We start from the raw sequence: 21,042 nt of genomic DNA, 5'->3' as shown, positions 1-21,042 counted from the left end.
ACCTTCTCTCTGCATCATTATTTTTAGAATACACCTTGCTGAAGGTCTCCTGGTGTTGCCTGGTCAAATAGGTTCAGACCCTTTAATGTTCACAGGCTTGGAGTCAGAGCGACACATTTGAGTCCCGGCTCCACTGATTTACAATCCAGATGCTCACAAACAAGCCACTCCCCCTCTCTGTGCCTCAGTTTTCTCTTGAATAAAATGAGGGTGATACGGTGCCTGCCTCAAAGAGTTATTGTGAAGGTTATGTGAGATAATGCACGTAAAGTACATTCTGGGCGGTCAACAGATGAGCTAAAGAGACTCTTCCTAAGAATGTATCCCTTGTTCATGATAGTGGTGGGGGAGCGGTTCTGATCCAAAAGGCCCTGGATGAGAGCCAGACAGAAGCCTGCTCCGTGGCCAGCGAGACCAGGCCCTGTATCTCCCTTAGATGTCAATTTTGTTTTGGCGGAAGGGAATGCGTACTTCCGGCTTTCCTTACCGCTCAGGGTCATAGGAGGTGAAATGGAACTGGCAAGCTCTAACAGAATGGCTTTGAGACTTGCTACACGGATGAGGAGTTTTATGATGATGGCTTTGGCCCAGCCTCTGGTCAGCATCAGTGAATTTCTTGCTCTGGGGGAGGAAGCGATATCAGGTGCAGGCAGAGGGTGAAAGGTTACCTTGGAGGCTGCCTCTGTGCTGGTATGAGAACTTTGCTCTGTGATGGCCAAGGGAAGAACCCCTTCTGGAACCCTAAAAGTTCCTTCCTTCCCTATTAGGATGCCATGCTGGTGGCTCTTAAGAGCCTCATGCCAAGCTGCCTCTTCAACATCATTGGGTTTGGATCCACATTTAAAACCCTCTTCCCTTCCAGTCAGACCTACAGTGAGGTAAGGAGGGGGCATGGTTGGGACCAAGAGGGGTTGGGTGGTGAGGAGCGGAGGCAAGGGAGGGAAAGGAAAGAGGAGGTAACCTTAAGGCCTGCACTCAGAGGACCCTAACCCCATGTAGAACCTAGCTGGTGAGGCCAGGAGCAGAGAACCATAGGGGAGGCTCTCCCCTTGCAGGCCATCGCTGACCTCCCCCTCCCAAAAATAGGGAACATGTGGGGCAAAGTATGGGTGTGCTCAGGGAGGGAGCACAGGGAAGAGGGTGCCTTAGGCCTCCCACCCGCAAGCCTCCCTCTCATAAGAATGATGGACTCATGCAAGGTTGAGTGAAGGCGTCAATGGCAAGGGGCAGAGGACGGAATAGGCGGGCAAGGGGGCTGAGAATGGTGCTCCACAACAGCTCCACACAGCCACCACTCATGACGTGCCAACTTACAGTTGCCCTTTCTTTGTTCCTCTTTAAAAATGTAAACATCCCTGGAAAAGGTAGCACATCAGATCCTGACTGCTCAGCACAGAGGAGGTTTCCTTTTCTGATGAGTGAGGCAGGAGGTGTGGCGGAAAGACCTAGTCTAGAAATCTTACGATTTCTCAAGATTTCCAAACCACGAGGTACAGTTTAGAACAAGCAGACCTTGGCCCCAGCAGGATGTTCAGAATGGGAACATCCTAGGGGATTCCCTCGTGGCCTAGTGGTTCGGATTCTGGGTTTTCAGTGCTGTGGCCCAGGTCCCATCCCTGGTTGGAGAACTGAGATCCCACAAGCTGTGCAGCAAGGCCAAAAAGAAGGAGGAGGGGGGTGCGTCCCTGTACAGGTCTAGACACAGGGAAGAGGGAACGGAAGGGTGGAGGGATGGATGGAAGAAGGGAAAAAGGAGGGAAGAAATGAAGGGAGGGAGGGAAAGAGAAAGAGGGGGAGAAGGTGCAGGAAACGAGAAAAGAGGGACATAGCAACCCCTTTTCAATTAAAAATAACTTCTTTATGGGTTTCTTCAATACAGAAATAATATATATTGATTGTCCCATGATTTTTAAATCTAGATAGCTGAAAAGAAAGAATTTTAAACCTCCCATCAGTAGTCAGAAAAAAAGAGAAAAAAAAAACATTAAGAGCTTAGTATAAATCCCTTCTTGTTCTAAGCATTTGCACACATTTTCAATAAAGATAGGATTAGCCCTCCCACACTGTCTGTATAACCTATTTTTCTAACAGAACAGCCTATCCTGAGCATATGTCCAGGCCAGTAAGTATTAATCTGCAACATAATTTCAGTAGTTGCCTAGTATCTCACTGCACAGATAGACTGACTTATTAAACTAAACCCCTGCAGCTGAGCATTTAAATTGTCCCCATTTTTTTCTATGTAGTTATCTTTGCAGCAAAGGCCTTGCATCCATCCTTAATGATTCCCTTGGAATAAATTTCTAGCCTTGCTGGTTCAAAGGGTACATATACATTTGAGGACTTTGATATATTCCATCGCTCCAAGTGTGCCTGTTGGAAGGGCTTCTTCCTGAGTGAGGATCAGGAGGGCGTGTGACATCCAGCAGGAATTTGTCCTTGCTCCGTGGCATCCATCCAATGCCAGGAACCCTTGGCCAACTGGGTCTCACAGTACTGGTCCACAAGGGCGGAAATCTGAAACCCAGATGACAGAAATGGCTTCCTCAAAGGATCCTAGGAATTTAGTGCCACCAGTCAAGCCAGGACTCGAGTCTTAAGATTTCTAGACCACTGGTCTTTCCGCCACACCTCTTGCCTCACTCATCAGAAAAGGAAACCTCCTCTGTGCTGAGCAATCAGGATCTGACGTGCTACCTTTTCCAGGGATGTTTACATTTTTAAAGAGGAAAAAAGAAAGGGCAACAGCGAGTTAATACATTGTGAGTGGTGGCATCTGGGACATTGGTAGATGGTGTTATTAGGCAGCTCACACCAGAAAATGACCACCTGTTCTTCCTGCACGTGGGGCAGAGATGAAACCAGGAAGAGGAGTCAACTCCAGTGAGGATGAACTAAAATTCAGGGCAACAAATGACTCATCCTCCAGGTGCTGGGCGTCTCCATGCCATATGACGGCCCTGGGGACGACCTCCCTGCCCTTGACCTTTCTCTGTAGGAGAACTTGGCCATGGCCTGTGATAGCATCCAGAAAATGCGAGCTGACATGGGTGGCACCAACATCCTCTCCCCGCTCAAGTGGGTCATCCGGCAGCCAGTGCTCCGAGGCTGCCCGAGGCTTCTCTTCCTGATCACAGACGGCGCCGTCAACAACACCGGGAAGGTGCTAGAGCTGGTGCGAAACCACGCCTTCTCCACCAGGTGGGCACAGGCTGAAGGTCTAGGGCTCGGGTTTTCTGAGCTGCCCTGGGCTGGGGATGCCAGACCTGGGGTAATGTGGAAAATGCCAGAAGGAAAGGCAAGGACCCACAATTCCTCCAGTGCTTTGCTTCCAGGGTGGTGTCCAGTCCAGTTCAGTTCAGTCGCTCAGTCGTGTCCAACTCTTTGTGACCCAACGGACTGCAGCAGGCCGGGCCTCCCTGTCCATCACCATCTCCCAGACTTTATTCAAACTCATGTTCACTGAGTCTGTGACGCCATCCAACCATCTCATCCTGTGTCATCCCCTTCTCCTCCCACCTTCAAACTTTCCCAGCATCAGGGTCTTTTCAAATGAATCAGCTATTCACATCAGGTGACCAAAGTACTGGAATTTCAGCTTCAACATCAGTCCTTCCAAGGACTATTCAGGACTGATTTCATTTAGAATGGACTGGTTGGATCTCCTTGCAGTCCAAGGGACTCTCAAGAGTCTTCTGCAACACTACAGTTCAAAAACATAAATTCTTCAGCGCTCAGCTTTCTTTATGGTCCAGCTCTCACATCCATACATGACCAATGGAAAAACCTCAGCCTTGACTAGACGGACCTTTGTTGGTGGTGTGGCTAACTTCAAAGTTTGCCTTTTCCCCACAACAGTTCAGGAAGGATAAGATGCTCATGACCTTGCATCCAGGCCGCAAAGAGCAGCCTCAGCAGAGGAAGGCCTTCCTGCTTTGGCTCTGCACTGGGGTGGGAGGTGATGGGCTGTCCATGTGTGAATGAGTGTCCATGGATGCCCTTCTTCCTTCTCCCTCACCCTCTCCCTGAAGCCAGGGCCAGCTCAGAGATAGCTCATGATCTGCCCCTTTCCTATCAGGGGACAAAATGGCAGAGAAGGCGGGAAGTACCAGTCTCTTTTCTCCCCCTCTCCCAGGTGCTATAGCTTTGGAATTGGACCCAACGTCTGCCACAGACTGGTGAAAGGGTTGGCAACTGTGTCCAAGGGCAGTGCTGAGTTCCTGGAGGAGGGGGAGCGGCTGCAACCCAAGGTAGGCAGAAGGACCTCAGTCTTTTCTGGTGCTGGAACCTCAGAAGCCCAGACTGGCCACACAGCAACTCAGTGGTGGAACTGGGATTTCACCCCAAATCTGAGCTCTCCACTAGGCCACATTGCACCTCAGGGAGAATCACAGGTGGAGGCACAGAGTGGGCAATTTCTGGAGTTAGTGCAGGACACTGGATGCCCTTGTCTCCATCCTCTGGGTCATATGTTCCATTCATTCTGGGTGGGTAGGATTGGGGCTGCCAAAGGAATCACTGCCTCTTGGATATGAGTTGTGTCTGGGGTCCTTTCTGGACATGTTCCTGATGATGATAAATGATGGCTCAGAAGAATCTAAAGGGCCCAGAAGACATCAAGGCAATTAGTCTTCTCTCCATGTCCTGTATAATTGGCACAAGTAATCCAGCCCTAAGAGAGTCTCTGTGTTGGTCCATATCCTCCAGGGACAAGAAACAAGAAAGCTGAAGAGCAAGAGGTTTCTTGAGGGATTAAAATCTGTGGAAGGGAAGAGGAAACAGGGAGGAAAACTCTTTAGTCCATGCAGATGAGGCACTTGTGAAAGGGAAGGAGGGAAACAGAATTGAGCAGGGAGAGCCTCAGATGTCAGTGCAGGTCTGGCAAGGTCTTAACCAATCCACCAGGGATCTCTGGAGCAAGAGTTGCCCATTAGATCATCTGTGTTGGGTGGAAAGGCCAGGCACTGCTCATTTGCTGCCTGGTGGCTTCCAGGGAGTGGTGTAGTCTTGGTTTGAAAGCTGAGGCATTGCACGTGGAGACTGCCATCTAACTGCATTCCTTGCAGCAAAAGAGCACAGTCTGTCTCAAAGGGAAAATTGAAAGTGCATCTCTACGGCTGCCATACTCCCCAGATCATTTTTTTCTCCACCTTTGTAGTACACTTGAGGAAATCACTCTAGGGGATGCTAAGCCACTAAGTGCTAAACTAGCTGTCATTTGTTGAACACCTGTCTTGTGGCAGATACTTGAAATGCAGTATCCCAGGTAGTCCTCTCAACTACACTGAGAGGGGAGAATTACCAGCTCCCTCTAACAGAAAGGGACCCAGGAAGGTCTGTGGCCCAGGAAGACAAATTGACTTGCTCAAAATCACTGTTCGGTCTGTGTTTTGACACAACTTGCTGTATGCCCCTGGCTCATCATCATCCTACTTTGAGTCTTGGGTTTTTCTCACTTATAAATGCTAAGCTTAGAGGTGACAGCAAAGATCTGCTCCAGCTCTGACATCCTAGGAGCCTAAGAAGCTCAGATGCCTGTTCACCACTGAACAGGCCACCCCAAGGTGTCTTGTCACTTCCTCTCTGCTCCTCCTCCTCCTGGTCACGCTCACATGGTCTTCATGCTCCTCACGTGTGCATATCCCCACTCACACATCGCCCCCTCCCCAACCTGTGTTCTGACCTTGCCCAACAGATGGTCAAATCCCTGAAGAAGGCTATGGCCCCGGTCCTGAGTGATGTGACTGTGGAGTGGGTCTTCCCTGAGACCACCGAGGTCCTGATCTCACCTGTCAGCACCAGCTCCCTCTTCCCCGGAGAACGGCTGGTGGGGTATGGCATTGTCTGTGATGCCTCTTTATACATCTCCAATCCTAGAACTGTAAGTATTTTAGAAATTCCAGGAGTCGGTGGGGGTCCAGAACCCTGCCCACGAGGCCATCCTTGGCTGGAAAGACTTTATTTGTGGCAGCCGGGAGGGCAGACTGCTGTGGGGTATAGTTGTTAGGCCATAGGCATTCAGTCAAGTGGTGACACTGCTTGGATAAATGCTACTGTCTCAGTCTGCGGTTCTCTAGGTCCCCTGCAGCTGAAGAGCTTGGGGAACATGTTTAAAATGCAGAGCCCTTGCTCCAACCCAGGTCTACTGAATAACACTTAGCAGCTAAGGCCCAAGAACATGCATTTTACATAACTGACCCAAAGTAGGCTATGGGTATATTTGATGAACAATTCAATTCAGAACAGCACTCATGTTTCCTCCCCCTAAACACTCGAATCCAGCCATATGTCCTTAGAAGAATTTGTGTTTTACTTCTTAACATGGGTAATTCTGTTGTATGTGGTGGCAGAAGTGGGATAAAAGTGAGGAGCTTCTCAAAGGGAGGTGAAATCCTAAATGCTAAAATGTAGAAGATTGCCCGAGAAGCTATTTTCTCACTTAGCTTCCTTCTTTACTCTTTAGTAAGTCTCTCAACTCCCCTTTAAAGGATCTGTCATCTTATTTCCTTTTTAAACCAGAGTCACAAACTAAATGCCCAGAGGGACTGGGCAGGTATAAAATGAATGAAATGAACTTGTTAGAAAAATGGAAGGGGAAAATATCATGAGGGATGGCAGACATTCCTGGCAGAGAGGACATGAGTGGTGGGGAGGAATATAGCAAACTGGATCACACAGCTCAGCTCAGTTCAGTCGCTCAGTCGTGTCCGACTCTTTGTGACCCCATGGACTGCAGCATGCCAGGCCTCCCTGTCCATCACCAACTCCTGGAGTCCACCCAAACCCATGTCCATCAAGTCGGTGATGCCATCCAACCATCTCATCCTCCGTCGTCCCCTTCTCCTCCTGCCCTCAATCTTTCCCAGCATCAGGGCCTTTTCAAATGAGTCAGCTCTTCACATTAGGTGGACAAAGTATTGGAGTTGCAGCTTCAAAATCAGTCTTACCAATGAACACCCAGAACTGATCTCCTTCAGGATGGACTGGTTGGATCTCCTTGCAGTCCAAGGGACTCTCGAAGTCTTCTCCAGCACCACAGCTCAAAAGCATCAATTCACACATCCTGTCTAAATTGTCAGCCCCTACTCAGGTCTAATAAAGGGTTGCCATGGAAGAATGTAGGCCTTGTGTTAAATGTATTTCTAATCTTTCAAGCAAAGTTAGGATTTTATTTGAAATTTTCAGATGTTATAAAGATATGGAATCTCTTAAGAACCATGGTCAGTAACGGTAAGTGTATTCTGGAGCGTGGGTTCTTCAACTGCAGAGAAAACACACTAAACCAAACACTGGTGAAGACTTTGCACAGACTAGGCCCTTCTTGGAGGTCTGGGAGGTAGTAGACGACTACCACTGCTAGCAGGGATATCAAATCCATTCTCTTCTGCTTATGCATGAGACTAGCAATGCTTTCTCCTCCTACTAGAAGAGTTGTTGGGTAAAGAGTGTGATCATGGCTTACCCTCATGAAAGGCAATCTAGAAATAACTAATAAAATTGGACATATATAACTATTCAACCCAGCAAAACCTCCTAAGAGTCAAATACATAGAAACAAAAGTGATATAATAGATTTATGGCCAAGAATTTATTGCAGTATTTTTTATGGTGGCAAAAAAATAAATGGCCACAAAGCAAATGCTTCATAATAAGGGGTGGTAGAGTATCATACAGTCAAATGTTTAAGAGAGTAGTTGATATGAAAGATTTCCAAAATGTTTTAAGCGTGAAATTCAAGGTACTGACAAAATGGAAGTAATATGGCCACAAAAACATTTATATTTTTATAGTTTATATCACGGGGAATGGAATGAGGGCAAGATGGTTCACACTATTGTTTTTGTTTATCTATTTGAAGACAGCAATAGCGTTTAGAATTACATTTTTAATTTAACAAAGAATATAATTATAAATATAAACAGCATAAGTGATATGGAAAGCCATTTCCGTTCATCATCCCTTAAACAGCAGTCTGCCTAAATTCCCCGAGCAAGCAAAACCGTTGCCTATTATTCTGGTTCTTCAAAGGTGGAGCCTCCACCATCTCCTCTCACACCCCTTGCTGCCCTTTGGACGTCCTTCTTGACACCTAGCCTCACTCTAAGTCCTCTTTCCTCTTCCTCCCTCCAGGACAAGAGAAGACGATACAGCATGCTGCACTCTCAGGAGTCCGGCAGCTCTGTCTTCTACCACTCACAGGATGAGGGGCCCAACCCAGACAGCGGGGACTGTGTCAGGAGCGTGGGGGCACCGTTCAGCCCGAGACAGGCCAAAGACACCCAGCCGTCCAGCGGGGACGCCACCCCCAATCCCGGTTAGTTGGCTGCTGTTTGTACTTCACGCCCTTCTCCAGGGAAGCCATGATTGCTACATTTTTACTGAGTACCTACTATGTGCTAAGTACTTACTAACAATCTCAGTGAATGGTTAGCAGCTGCAGAGGCGGGTTACTATTACATCAGCTTTACAAATGAGGAAACTGAGACTTGGAGAATCTTAGCAACTCAGCTAACTAAGCTTACGGAACTCGAAAGAGGTAGAGTACGGATAGTCTATATCCATCTTCCTCCAAAACTTCTTTATGGCATTAGTTTCCATTCGTAGGGTATTTACTGATCACCTACTAAGGCTAGATCCTGAGCACAGAATGGGAAGCAAAGATGGCTCAAACGTGGCTCCTGTCCCTCAGAAGCCTTCCGACTTTGAGAAAGACACAATTGTCCTTGATTCTGTTAGAAAGCAGAGTGACAAGGACCACAGGAAAATTTAACAAACTGTAGGAATCCCAGGGAAAGGACCATCCGGCAGAGGATATTAGCAAAGACATGAGAAGGGCACCAGTTCTTAGAAGTGGGGAGGGGAGATTCCAGGCAGCAGGCACTGCCTGAGCTAAGATGTCGAGGTGTCGTACCTAGAGACCACACACACAGCTGGTATGTTTGGGGCACAGATGCCTGGAAAAGAAGTAGAGAGAGTGGCTGGGCAGATAGATTAGAGCTAGGTTGGGCAAGGCTTCGGATGCCAGATGAGGCGAGACCCCGCACATGTTTCAGTAGGTAAGTGAAAGTGAAAGTCACTCAGACGTGTCCCACTCTTTGCGACCCCATTGACTATACAGTCCATAGAATTCTCTAGGCCAGAATACTGGAGGGGTAGCCTTTCCCTTCTCCAGGGGATCTTGCCAACCCAAAAGGTAAGCAGTGGAAACCTCAAGAAGTACCCAAGCAGGCAAGGGGTCTATTAGCCCCTCTCTCTTTCTCCACCCTGATGGTTTGCTTCTCTGTCACCACTCCTGCCCAGGTCTAGACCTCTCCCAGCGACGGCGGGCATATAGCACCAACCAGATCACCAACCATAAGCCCACCCCAAGGACCCTCATAGCCAGTGACCCCACAACGGCTACCAGGAGATACCCACTGCGGAAAACCAAGCTGCAGGACCTCACCAACCAGACCAGCCTGGATGCTCCGTGGTGGCAGATTGATTTGCAGGTACCCTAGCAGGGAATTTTGGAGTTAGGGGTCGCCATAGATGGGAGGAGCTGTCTCCTGCTTCAGTCGGAAGGATGGAGCTTGACTGCAGTTTACACTGACATGAGTCAGTTCCTCCTGTTTCCAAATCTTTGCCTACCTGACCTCCAACTGACACCTTCCTAATAATAATACCCACCGGTCAATGACATTGCATATTCTCTTCTCATGGAACTTCCCAGCTGTCAAACAGCACTGCATTTGCACCCTCATTTGATTTTACAGTGCCCCTGGGAAAGGAGGGAGTGTAGGAGCTAGCACCCCCACTCTGTGCAGGTGTGGAAAATGAGGGTCGCAAAGTAAAGTGACTCACCCAGGGTCACTCAGCCAGTCAGGGGATTGCAACCCAGGACCTTTTGCCTGCAAAGCCCTTGCTTTCCCCTCTTCATCCCTTTCTGCACCTTCTGAAAACCTCAAGGATTGTGCATTCATCCAGGGCGGAGATCATCTCAGAGTTAGAGGCACAGCAGGACCAGTTATCCAGTGTCCAGCTCGACTAGGGTTTCTCAGCCCCCACACTACTGAAGCGGTAACTCTCGGTTGTGGGGCTGTCCTATGTACTGCACAATGTCAGGCAGCTTCCTTGGCCTCTATCCACTGGTTGCCAGTAACACTACCATCCCCAGTCGGGACAACCAAACATGTCTGCAGACAGTGCCAACTGTCCCCAGGGCAGGGCAGCAAAATCACCAGGTTTGAGAAACACCGTGGTAACCCGAATGGATGTTTGCTATGATCTGTATGCCTTGGCCCATTTTCTTACAAATGGGCTTTGCATAGCATTGTCATTGTGAGTCTGTGGTTCCATAAATGTAGCCTTTCATCCTCCCATTCCCCCCAATAACCCCATCCCTCCCCATCTCCACATATACATAAGCCCTCTGCTCTCCCCAGCGATGGAAACACTGCCACCTTGTCCCTGAAGGTGCTTCTCTGTGCTTAGCCAGAAACCATTCGATGCGGTTAAAAGACACTGACTTTGGAGTCAGACAGACTCTGCTCCTTAAGCACGTTGCTTAACCTCTCTGAGCCCCAACTTTTCATCTCTGCAAAGGAGAGACTAGCTTGTCAGACGATTGGACCAAGAGTCATCAACAGATGTTTACTGGGAGCCAACCGTAGGTGGAAGACTCTCGCAGCATCTGCTGATAAGAGATAAAGTAGCTAGTGCAGCACCTGGCACACAGTAGGTGTCATTTTTTTTTTTTTTTAGTTTCTCTTTTTAATGCATTTATTTTTAACTGAAGGGTAATTCTTTGCAATATTGTTTCTCCTGTGCATCAACATGAATCAGCCATAAGCAAACATATGTCCCCTCCCTGCTGAACCTCTCTCCCACTTCTCAGCCCAGCCCACCCCTCCAGTTTGTCATAGAGCACTTGTTTGAGCTCCCTGACTCACACAGCAAATTCCCCCTAGCTGTCTATTTTACATGCGGTAGTGAGTACGTTTCCAGGCTGCTCTCTCCATTCGTCCCTCCCTCTCCTTCCCTGCCTGGGTCAACAAGTCTGTTCTCTACATCTGCGTTTCCATTGCTGCCCTGCAAATAAGTTCATCAGTACCATCTTTCTAGATTCCATAGATATACACCTGTTAATGTGTAACATTTGTTTTTCTCTTTCTGACTTACTTCACTCTGTGTAATAGGCTCTAGGTTCATCCACCTCATTAGAACTGACTCAAATGTATTCCTTTTTACAGCTGAGTAATATTCCATCGTGTATATGTAACACAGTTCTTTATCCATTCATCTGTCAATGGACATCTAGGCTGCTCCCATGTCCTAGCTATTGTAAATAGTGTTGCAGTGAAGGTTGGGGTACATGTGTCTTTTTAAGTTGTGGTTTTCTCAGGGTATATGCCCCGTAGTGGGATCATTGGGTGAAATGGTATCCTTTACGCACAGTTCTGCTTGGTGAGAGCTATGGACAGTTCAGCTTCTCTCCTGCTCACTTCTGACCCATCTTTGTTTATTGCTCCCTATCCCCTTCTTGATTTCTTCCACAACGTGATAATCCTCAGTATACTTACGTGAATGCGTATGTATGCACACACACGCACACCCTCCCTGCAGCCTATGGATGGCTGAAGGGCGCTGAGTCTTAGACTATTGTTGCTGTGGAACCTGTAGCAGTCTGTTTCTCAGTGTGGTGGTGACCGTGGAGCAGGAGTGAGGGGAATCCCAGTCTCTGATGGGGATGAAGGGGTTAAGGACATCCTGGGACTCAGTAGCCTTGTCTGGGTACCAGTTCCCACTGAGGCCATCCTAAGAGGGGCCAGTCTCTTTCACCTCCCACACCCTTGTATCATCCCCAGGACCTCAGGCCCAGAGGAAACAGGAAGGCCATCTCTGACCCCTGCCCCCAAGAAGCCCCCTCTACTGGGAAAGCACAGTCCTCTTTCCAGTAAATATTTGATAGAGATGAGAAAGACTCTGTGGTTAACCATTAGTCTAAAAACTAAGGGGCAGTATTTGTCTCTGTTATACCCAAGTGTCTTTGTTCCCCTCCACCCTCCTCCTTCCAGGCAGGTGTACATGTTCCCAGAGGTACAACTTTTATTTTTAACTAATTTAATATTCTTCAATTACAAAAGTAATACATACTTAGGGTTCTCAATAATTTTTAAAAAAACCTCAAACAGTTCGGTTGAATATAAAGTCTAAGTACCCCTCTCTTGTGCCTTGTGCCCACTTGGTTTGGGGCATTTCCTTCCAGAAATACTGCACACACTCAAAAACACACATATGTAACACACATATATGTTTTGAATAATCACATATACAAACTGGTCTCCAATTTACTTTTTAAATGTCTTTTTAATTCACTTCTTATATGCAGTAAAAATTACTCTGTTTTGTGAACATCTCTATGAGTTTTGACAAATACATGTAGTCATGTAACTCTCTCCACAATCAAAATATGGACCAGTTGAAATTTTTTTAAATATACACTTTATCTTGGATGTCTTCCTGTCTGGATACAGGTGTGGAAAAATCCACCACTTTCATTTCAGTGTTGTATGACGCTCCACTGCATAGATGTACCGAAACGAATTTTGGCTTCCTAGATGACTCAGCGGTAAAGAATCTGCCTGCAATGTAGGAGGCTCAGGTTCAGTCCCTGGGTCGGAGAGATTTCCTGGAGGAGGAAATGGCAACCCACTCCAGTATTCTTGCCTGGAAAATCTCACGGACAGAGGAGCCTGGTGGGCTACAGTCCACGGGGTCACAAAAAGAGTCCAGCGTAACTTAGCGACTAAACCACAACGACCATGATGTATACACCATCCCCTATCAACGGCCGTTTAGAAAGTTTCCAGATTCTCACTTTCTCAAACAGTCCCACAATAAATATACAATACATGCACATGGATATTTTCATCCTCGTGTGTTGCCACAGAATTAAATTCCTAAAAGTGGAATCGCTGGGTCAGAGGAGCTTGTGCATTTTCAGTGCTGACAGATGGCACATTGCTAAATCGCTCCCCCACAGGAGTGCTTCAGCGCAGTGGCCCATCAACAGTCCATGAGAACTCCTGTCTCCTCCTTGGCAACAAGGGTGTCATCAAACATTTAAATATTTGCTAATCCATAGATGGAAAAATCATAACTTATTCCAATGTAGAGCAATGCTCCTGAGACTGAGCATGTTTTCACAGGCTTATATAATACTTTTCTCATAAAAGCATTTTGTTGAAAATGATCTTTGTCATGCATGCTGCAAATATATTTCCCAGTTGACTTCTTGCCTTTTGAAGTGTTTTGTACTAGCACTGGACGGATTAAATCCACAAAACAGAAGTCCAGAAATAAAACCAAATGTTCATGACAGCTTTGTCAGGATAGAGGCGGGAACTGATAAACTGCAGGGACTCGATGAATGAACTGTCGTCAGTAAATGGTGATGACATTTGTACTATTCAGAAAATCAAAGAAAAGGCTGTTTTCTATTTCCTTACACCAAAATAATTTTTGTGTGAATCAAAGATTTAAACAAAAACAGAATCACAAAAATTCTAGAATTTTTTTTTCCTATTCAGAAAGACTTTTTAGCATGACAAATGGGAAGACATAAGGGGAAAGGTTGATGATTATAACCACACACACAAAGTTTTAAACTTTATGGCCAAAAACAAAACCAAAAAAAAAAGTGGGTTTAGAATATTATCCATGGTACATGATTTTCCCATGGTTTTCTGTGGTTTGGACTTTATCCACGATTTGGGATTATTTGTGCCGATGTTTCTCATGGGTAGTGGAGAGCAGGTCACGTGTCCTTGGGCGCTATGGGGGCAGTCCCCAGGGAGGAGCTGTGATGTGCCAGGGAAAGAGCTGTGGCTGGGGGCAGAGGGGAGGGGCCCACCACCAGGAGCTCAGCCTTCTCCTCTTCCTCTTACATTCTTAGCCCTTGCTGAACGGTGGCCCAGACCTGAGCCAGGGTCCCAAACTCCGGGGTCCAGGGGCCCGCAGGCCCTCTCTGCTGCCCCAAGGCTGCCAGCCCTTCCTACCCTCCAACCAGGAGACCCAGGCCTGGAGCCCCATGAAAGAGCTGGATCTTGGGTCCAATTTGAAGCCTGCCTCAGAGAGCCGCAGCCCTGGGGACCTGGGTAAGTGTCCACAGGGTCCAAGACCTGACTGGGACAAGGAGGAATCCTAGGCTGGAGCCCATCCTGGGGGAGGCGGGACGGTGTCTGCTATGGCCCATCCCTGCCAGGGACCTCACCAACCCCTCCTTCCCAATCAACCTGGTCTTTGGGCTACCTGCGAGGCTCCCAGACGTCCTCCCTACAGAGAACTCCCCACTCTCTGGCCCCCTCAGGTACTGACTTCCTGGGAGGGGGGTCCGCCCTACTCTTGGGGACAAGCCCGTGCTACCCCTGTTCTCCTAAGGAGCGTTGTGGGTTCCCTGGGGCGGGAGGAGCGAGGCGGGACTGTCCTTGCCTAGTGTCTGCATCCGGGGAGGTATGTAATGTCCCCTGGGAGTGGACCCTCTGTCCTGCAGCTCAGATCTCAGCCCGCTGGTTCCTCCGCCCGCAGAGCCGTCCCATCACCCCTCTGCCTTCGCGACGGAGACGTCCTCCGACTGGGAGCCCCTGGCCGAGTCTGAGGAGCGGGCCAGCCCCAGCAGGCCCGCCACCCCAGGCCCCGTGCTGGGTAAGGCCGTGGTCAAGGGCCTGCGGGACAGCCAGCATTTGCAGTGGGAAGTGAGCTTCGAGCTGGGGCCTCCCGGCCCCGAGAGGGGCGGCGCGCAAGAGCCCGACCTGTGGAGCGAGACCTTCCACCACCTGGCGGCGCGCGCCATCATCCGGGATTTCGAGCAGCTGGCGGAGCGAGAGGGTGAGATTGAGCAAGGTGAGCGCCGCGGGCCCGCCCCTCCGCGCGGCCCCGCCCCCTCACCACAGCCCTGCCCCCGGTGAGGCCCTTCCCCTCACAGAGGCCCCGCCCCTTCCGCTCAGCTCCGCCCCTCATCACAGAGCGGCCCTGCCCCTCGCCTCTCTCCCGCCCATCCTCGCGGCCCCGCCCCTCCTAGAAGCCCCGCCCTTTGCCTCTACACCCGAGGCCGCCCTCTTTCCTGGCTCCACCCCTTACTTCTCTCCTCAGCCCTGCCACCCCCCAGCGCTCCACCTCCTCTCCCCATCGCTGCCTCCAGGTGCATCCCTTGACCCCCACTGTCCCCCTCTCAACACACACACACACACACACACACACACACACACACACAGCCGAGGGGCTCCACCTCCTGCTTGATCTGCCCGGTGACCTGTTCTCTCCTCCCTCCTGCCCCCCTGCTATGGGTCCCTCAATAACTTCAGATATGCAGATGACACCACCCTTATGGCAGAAAGTGAAGAACTAAAGAGCCTCTTCATGAACGTGAAAGAGGAGAGTGAAAAAGTTGGCTTAAAACTCAACATTCAGAAAACGAAGATCATGGCATCTGGTCCCATCACTTCATGGCAAATAGATGGGGAAACAGTGGAAACAGTAGCAGACTTTATTTTCTTGGGCTCCAAAATCACTGCAGATGGTGACTGCAGCCATGAAATAAAAAGACGCTTGCTCCCTGAAAGAAAAGTTATGACCAACCTAGACAGCATATTAAAAAGCAGAGACATTATTTTGCCAACAAAGGTCCGTCTAGTCAAAGCTATGGAGAAGGAAATGGCAACTCACTCCAGTATTCTTGCCTGGAGAATCCCAGGGATGGAGGAGCCTGGTAGGCTGCTGTCTATGGGGTCACACAAGTCAGACATGACTGAAGCGACTTAGCAGCAGCAGCAGCAGCAGTCAAAGCTATGGTTTTTCCAGTAGTCATGTATGGATGTGAGACTTGGACCATAAAGATAATGAGCCTGAAGAATGGATACTTTTGAACTGTGGTGTTGGAGAAGACTCTTGAGAGTCCCTTGGACTGCAAGGAGATCCAACCAGTCCATCCTAAGGGAAATCAGTCCTGAATATTCATTGGAAGGACTGATGCTAAAGCTGAAACTCCAATCCTTTGGACACCTGATGTGAAGAACTGACTCATTTGAAAAGACCCTGATGCTGGGAAAGATTAAAGCCAGGAGGAGAAGGGGACAACAGAGGATGAGATGGTTGAATGGCACCACTGACTCTATGGACATGAGTTTGAGCGAACTCCAGGAGTTGGTGATGGACAGGGAGGCCTGGCGTGCTGCAGTCCATGGGGTCGCAAAGAGTTGGACACGACTGAGTGACTGAACTGAACTGGACAGTAGGACTCTGGAGACACTACCATGAGGACCACCCTATTCCACCTCCCTAGCTCCTCTGGGACCACACCTCTCCTCCCACAGAACCCTCTAGGCCTAATCCGTCCGCCCATCACCCTTCGAGGCCATTTATTGAGTGTGGATCAGCTGGGGGTCAGGCTGGACAGCATAGTGACCACCGTCATCCCCGTCCTTACTTATGAGTGCTTGACACAGACGAGCTGGGAGGCCAGCAGACATGAATCAAATAATTATGCACACCATTAATTGAGTGCATTTGTCCTAATGCTATTAAGAAGAAACAGGAATCCAAGCAATTGTATAACAAGGATGGTGGGGAGGCTCATTTACTCCAGGAACTGGAGCAAACTTTCAAGAAAGTGATTGCTGAGCTCTTGATGAAGCCTATTTGGAGAACAGATATGGATATACATAGAGAATATTTCTATTGTTTGTTATCATTTATGCCTTATTTATATAATAATACTACATGGTTTTGTTTTATATTATTTGTAGTTTTGTATACGTTATTTGTTTTCTTCCCATGAGCACTTTTCCTTATAGTTTACAGGACATTTGTCCATCATTCATGCCAAGAAGACTCCTCACCTATTCAGTAGGAAGAGTCTGGACTTTGGGTCAGGCCATCCTGTGTCCTGATCTCAGGTCCATTCCTAAGTTGCTGTGTGACCCTGTATGCCCCACTGCCCCTTTCTGGTTTGTCTCTGTGAGGCGGATCTATGGTCCTCATGCAGCCAGGGGACCTGCGGAAAGATTCTCAGCACACAGCTGCAAAATGAAAATAGAAAATACTGCCAACACAGAGATTTGGGTTTTTTAAATAACACTAAAGTTATTTAAGGAAAGTAACTGTCATTTTTATTAGCTACCTTACCTCTTTTACATTAAAATAGCTGTATTTTATGAAATGATGGTGGAGGTTTCAATAATTTTGAGAGTTTATTTTTTAAATGTCCTTAATGGCAAGTTGGTAACCCCTTAATTGTAAGGCCTGATTGAATTCCAAAGATGGGACCACCGACCTAGCCCTCCTTTTAGCCCCCTGTGAGGTAGGACTTTCCGAGTCCGCACAGTGACCTCAGCCCCTCCCTCTGCAGGGTCCAGCCGCCGCTACCAGGTGAATGCCGTGCACACCAGCAAGGCCTGCAACGTCATCAGCAAGTACACAGCCTTTGTGCCCGTGGACATAAACAAGAGCCGTTACCTGCCCACTGTGGTGGGATACCCCAACTCCGGTAAGGCAGATGCAGGGTCCTCCCAGTGGGCCGGAGGCGGGGGCTGGGGTGCACAGGAGCCTAGACCAGTGGGAAGGGGTGCAGGGAAAGGCCTAGAAGTGAAAAAGCCCCAGGCAGAGAGGGTCTGGCCACCAACGTGTAGGGGGCTCATGAGCCCTCAGGCTACTGCTCTGCAGAGGGCTGTGAGACTATCCTGCTCTCTTTTTCCCTACTAAATGAATTTGACTCTATTGTCCTTTTTCCATTTGGTATGTCACTGTAGAAAATTCTAAAATATTGAAAGATGTGGATGGACCTCGAGGTGATCGTACTAAGTGAAGTAAGCCAGACAGAGAAAGGCAAATATCATACGCTATCACTTATATGTAGAATCTACAAAAAATGATACATATGAACTTTTTTTCAAAACAGAAACAGACCTACAGACAGAGAAAACAACCTTATGGTTATCAAAGGGGGAAGTGGGAGAAGGATAAATTAGGAGTTGGGGATTAACAGATACACACTACTGTATATAAAATAGGTGAGCAGCAAGGACCTACTGTATAGCATCGGGAAAGTGAAGTCGCTCAGTCGTGTCCAACTCTTTGCGACCCCATGGACTGTAGCCTACCAGGCTCCTCCCTCCATGGGATCCTCCTGGCAAGAGTACTGGAGTGGGGTGCCATTTCCTTCTCCAGGGGATCTTCCCGACCCAGGGATCGAACCTGGGTCTCCTGCACTGCAGGCAGACGCTTTAACCTCTGAGCAACCAGGGAAGCCCTAGGGACCTATACTCAATATTGCATAATAGCCTACATGCAGTAGGTAGAATAGGTGTAGCTGAACCACTTTGCTGTGTATCCGAAACTAGCACAACATTGTAAATCAACTACACTTCAATGGAAAATAAATAAAAATAAAATATAGAAAGACATTAAGCACATGAAAGTGACTGGAACTGACAGTCATCCCGAAATGAGTACTAATTACCCCCTTCGTGTGATCATCCTTCCAGGCTTCTGTGAGTATCCATATGTAGAGCAATCAAAAGATAGATCATTTTGCGTGAACTGAATCATACCAATATGTGCTATATCTTACAAACTCTGGGTATGGGAAATATGTTTCCACTTTTCATTTTAATAGTAACAATTCCAGTGGTAAAGAAGCTGTTGGCTAATGCAGGAGATGCGAGAGACGTGCGTTCAATCCCTGGGTCAGGAAGATCCACCAACTCCAGTATTCTTGCCTGGAAAATTCCATGGACAGAGGAGCCTAGTGGGCTACAGTCCAGGGTCACAAAGAGTCAGACATGACTAAGCACATGGCAGGGAGCAATCATCATAACAGCCAATTAGACAGTGTTCCAAAGCACTTTATATATATTAAATCATTTAATCCTCAAACAGCTCTGCAGAGAAGATACCATTACCCTCATTTTACAGATGCGGAAGCAGAGGCAAAGGGGGTGAGTCACTTCCACAGTTACACAGCGCAGAGGGCAGGTTTAATTCACAGTGACCCGGCTTCAGAGTCTGCGCCCTCGGCTATCCCGCTCCACTGCCTCTTCAGGTTTATCTCAACCTATTTAACCAGTCCCAGGTTTGATCCCTGGGTCAGGAAGATCCCCTGGAGAAGGGAATGGCAACCCACTCCAGTATTCTGGCCTGGAGAATTCCCTGGACAGAGGAGGCTGGCGGGCTACCGTCCATGGGGTCACAAAGAGTCAGACATGACTGAGCGACTAACCCTATTATTTTTAAACCTTCTGTTTGTTCCCCCTTTTGATTATTGTAAATTATGCTGCAAAGGACCTCTTTGTGCATGGTCTGGTTATCTCCTCAGGGTTAACTGACATTCAGAACTAAGATTGCATATCAAAGGATTGGCCCTTTAAAAAAAAAAAAAAATCTTTTGACAGCTCTGCATGGGCCTGTGGGATCTTAGTTCCCTAATCAGGGATCAAACCCATGCCCCCTACAGTGGAAGCATGGATTCTTAACCACTGAACCACCAGGGAAGTCCTGACCCACCTTAAATTACTGTAACATAAGCTATCAAGCTAGCCCTGCCTTCAGAGATTATCCTGTGTTATCCACTCTCACCAACACTGAAAATTGTTTATCTTTCTAAACCTACAATCTGAGAGGGGAAAAAAGTATCTTTGGGGAATTTCTTTAGCTTCTTTGTTGAAAACTTTTCATAGGTTTATAAACTCTATGTACTTTTTCTTTCCTAAATTTCATTTTCTGTCCTTTGCAGCAGCTTTTTCTTTCAAAGCAGACCTCTTGACAGAATTGTATTTAGAAATAAAATACGCCTTTTCTAATTCCTCTTGCCCCTCTTCCCTGCTTTTTAAAAATCTATGGCACCAAAATATTCCATATTCCATTCCCTCCCTCCCTCTCTCTCTGCCTCACTTCCTCTGATTTCAGATTTTGACCAGCCACCCAAGCTGTCAATCCACTGGCCTTCTCACCCACTGGGCATTGTCACCCTGAATGATGTTCACCCCCTCTCACTCATCTCTGGCCATTTTTTAGCCTCTGTAGCTAAAAAAAAAACAGTCTGGGAGTTTTAGGGACCAGGCCTGTGTCTTAGTGGCTCAGACGGTAAAGCATCTGTCTGCAGTGCAGGAGACCCAGGTTCGATCCCTGGGTTGGGAAGGTCCGCTGGAGAAGGAAATGGCAGCCCACTCTAGTATTCTTGCCTGGAAAATCCCATGGACGGCAGAGCCTGGTAGGCTACCGCCCCTGGGGTCGCAAAGAGTCAGACATGACTGAGCGACTTCACTTTCACTTTCCTGTGTCTTAACCCAAGTCTCACAACCCCCTGAGGTCTGGATCAGCACTTCCCAAAGTGTGTTCCAGGAGACTGGAACCCCAGTTTCATGTCTTGTTAATGGCCATTCAGCACAAAAAAAAAAGGAAATACCAGACTGGTGGAAAATATTTCCCAACCACTGGATTAAATCTCAAAAGTTTTCTTTACTGCAGGACTTCTCAGAGCCTTTAGGGTGCTAGTTAGTATACATCAAGAGGCCCAGAGAATGGACTACAGGATGAGTTCAGTTCAGTCACTCAGTCGTGTCCAACTCTCTCCCATGGACTGCAGCACGCCAGGCCTCCCTGTCCATCACCAACTCCCAGAGCTTGCTCAAACTCATCTCCATTGAGTCAGTGATGCCATCCAACCATCCCATCCTCTCGCATCCCTTTCTCCTCCTGCCTTCAATCTTTCCCAGCATCAGGGTCTTTTCTAAGGAATCAGTTCTTCACATCAGGTGGCCAAAGGATTGGAGCTTCAGCTTCAGCATCAGTCCTTCCAATGAATATTCAGGACTGGTTTCCTTTAGGATAAACTAATTGGATCTCCTTGCAGTCCAAGGGACTCTCAAGAGTCTTCTCTAACACCACACTTTAAAAGCATCAATTCTTTGGCATCCAGCTTTTTTTACAATCCAACTCTCACATCCATACATGACTACTGGAAAAACCATAACTTTGACTAGATGGACCTTTATTGGCAAAGTAATG

General features: G+C 48.0%; 1 protein-coding gene across 1 annotated transcript in view; it reads left to right on the top strand.

Moving 5' to 3' along the window:
• VWA5B1 (von Willebrand factor A domain containing 5B1) overlaps window positions 1–21,042 on the top strand; it is a 72,905-nt gene that overhangs the window by 38,744 nt on the left and 13,119 nt on the right. The window contains exons 9-17 of the mRNA XM_042244675.2: window positions 768–878; window positions 2,999–3,201; window positions 4,136–4,250; window positions 5,696–5,881; window positions 8,131–8,314; window positions 9,301–9,491; window positions 13,937–14,138; window positions 14,569–14,883; window positions 17,387–17,524. Of these exons, the coding sequence (XP_042100609.1) occupies window positions 768–878; window positions 2,999–3,201; window positions 4,136–4,250; window positions 5,696–5,881; window positions 8,131–8,314; window positions 9,301–9,491; window positions 13,937–14,138; window positions 14,569–14,883; window positions 17,387–17,524 (1,645 nt within the window). The remainder of the gene's footprint in view (window positions 1–767; window positions 879–2,998; window positions 3,202–4,135; window positions 4,251–5,695; window positions 5,882–8,130; window positions 8,315–9,300; window positions 9,492–13,936; window positions 14,139–14,568; window positions 14,884–17,386; window positions 17,525–21,042) is intronic.

This window comes from Ovis aries, chromosome 2, assembly GCF_016772045.2.
Source record: "Ovis aries strain OAR_USU_Benz2616 breed Rambouillet chromosome 2, ARS-UI_Ramb_v3.0, whole genome shotgun sequence".
NCBI classification, from domain to species: domain Eukaryota; kingdom Metazoa; phylum Chordata; class Mammalia; order Artiodactyla; family Bovidae; genus Ovis; species Ovis aries.
This window is presented reverse-complemented; position numbering and strand designations above follow the sequence as displayed.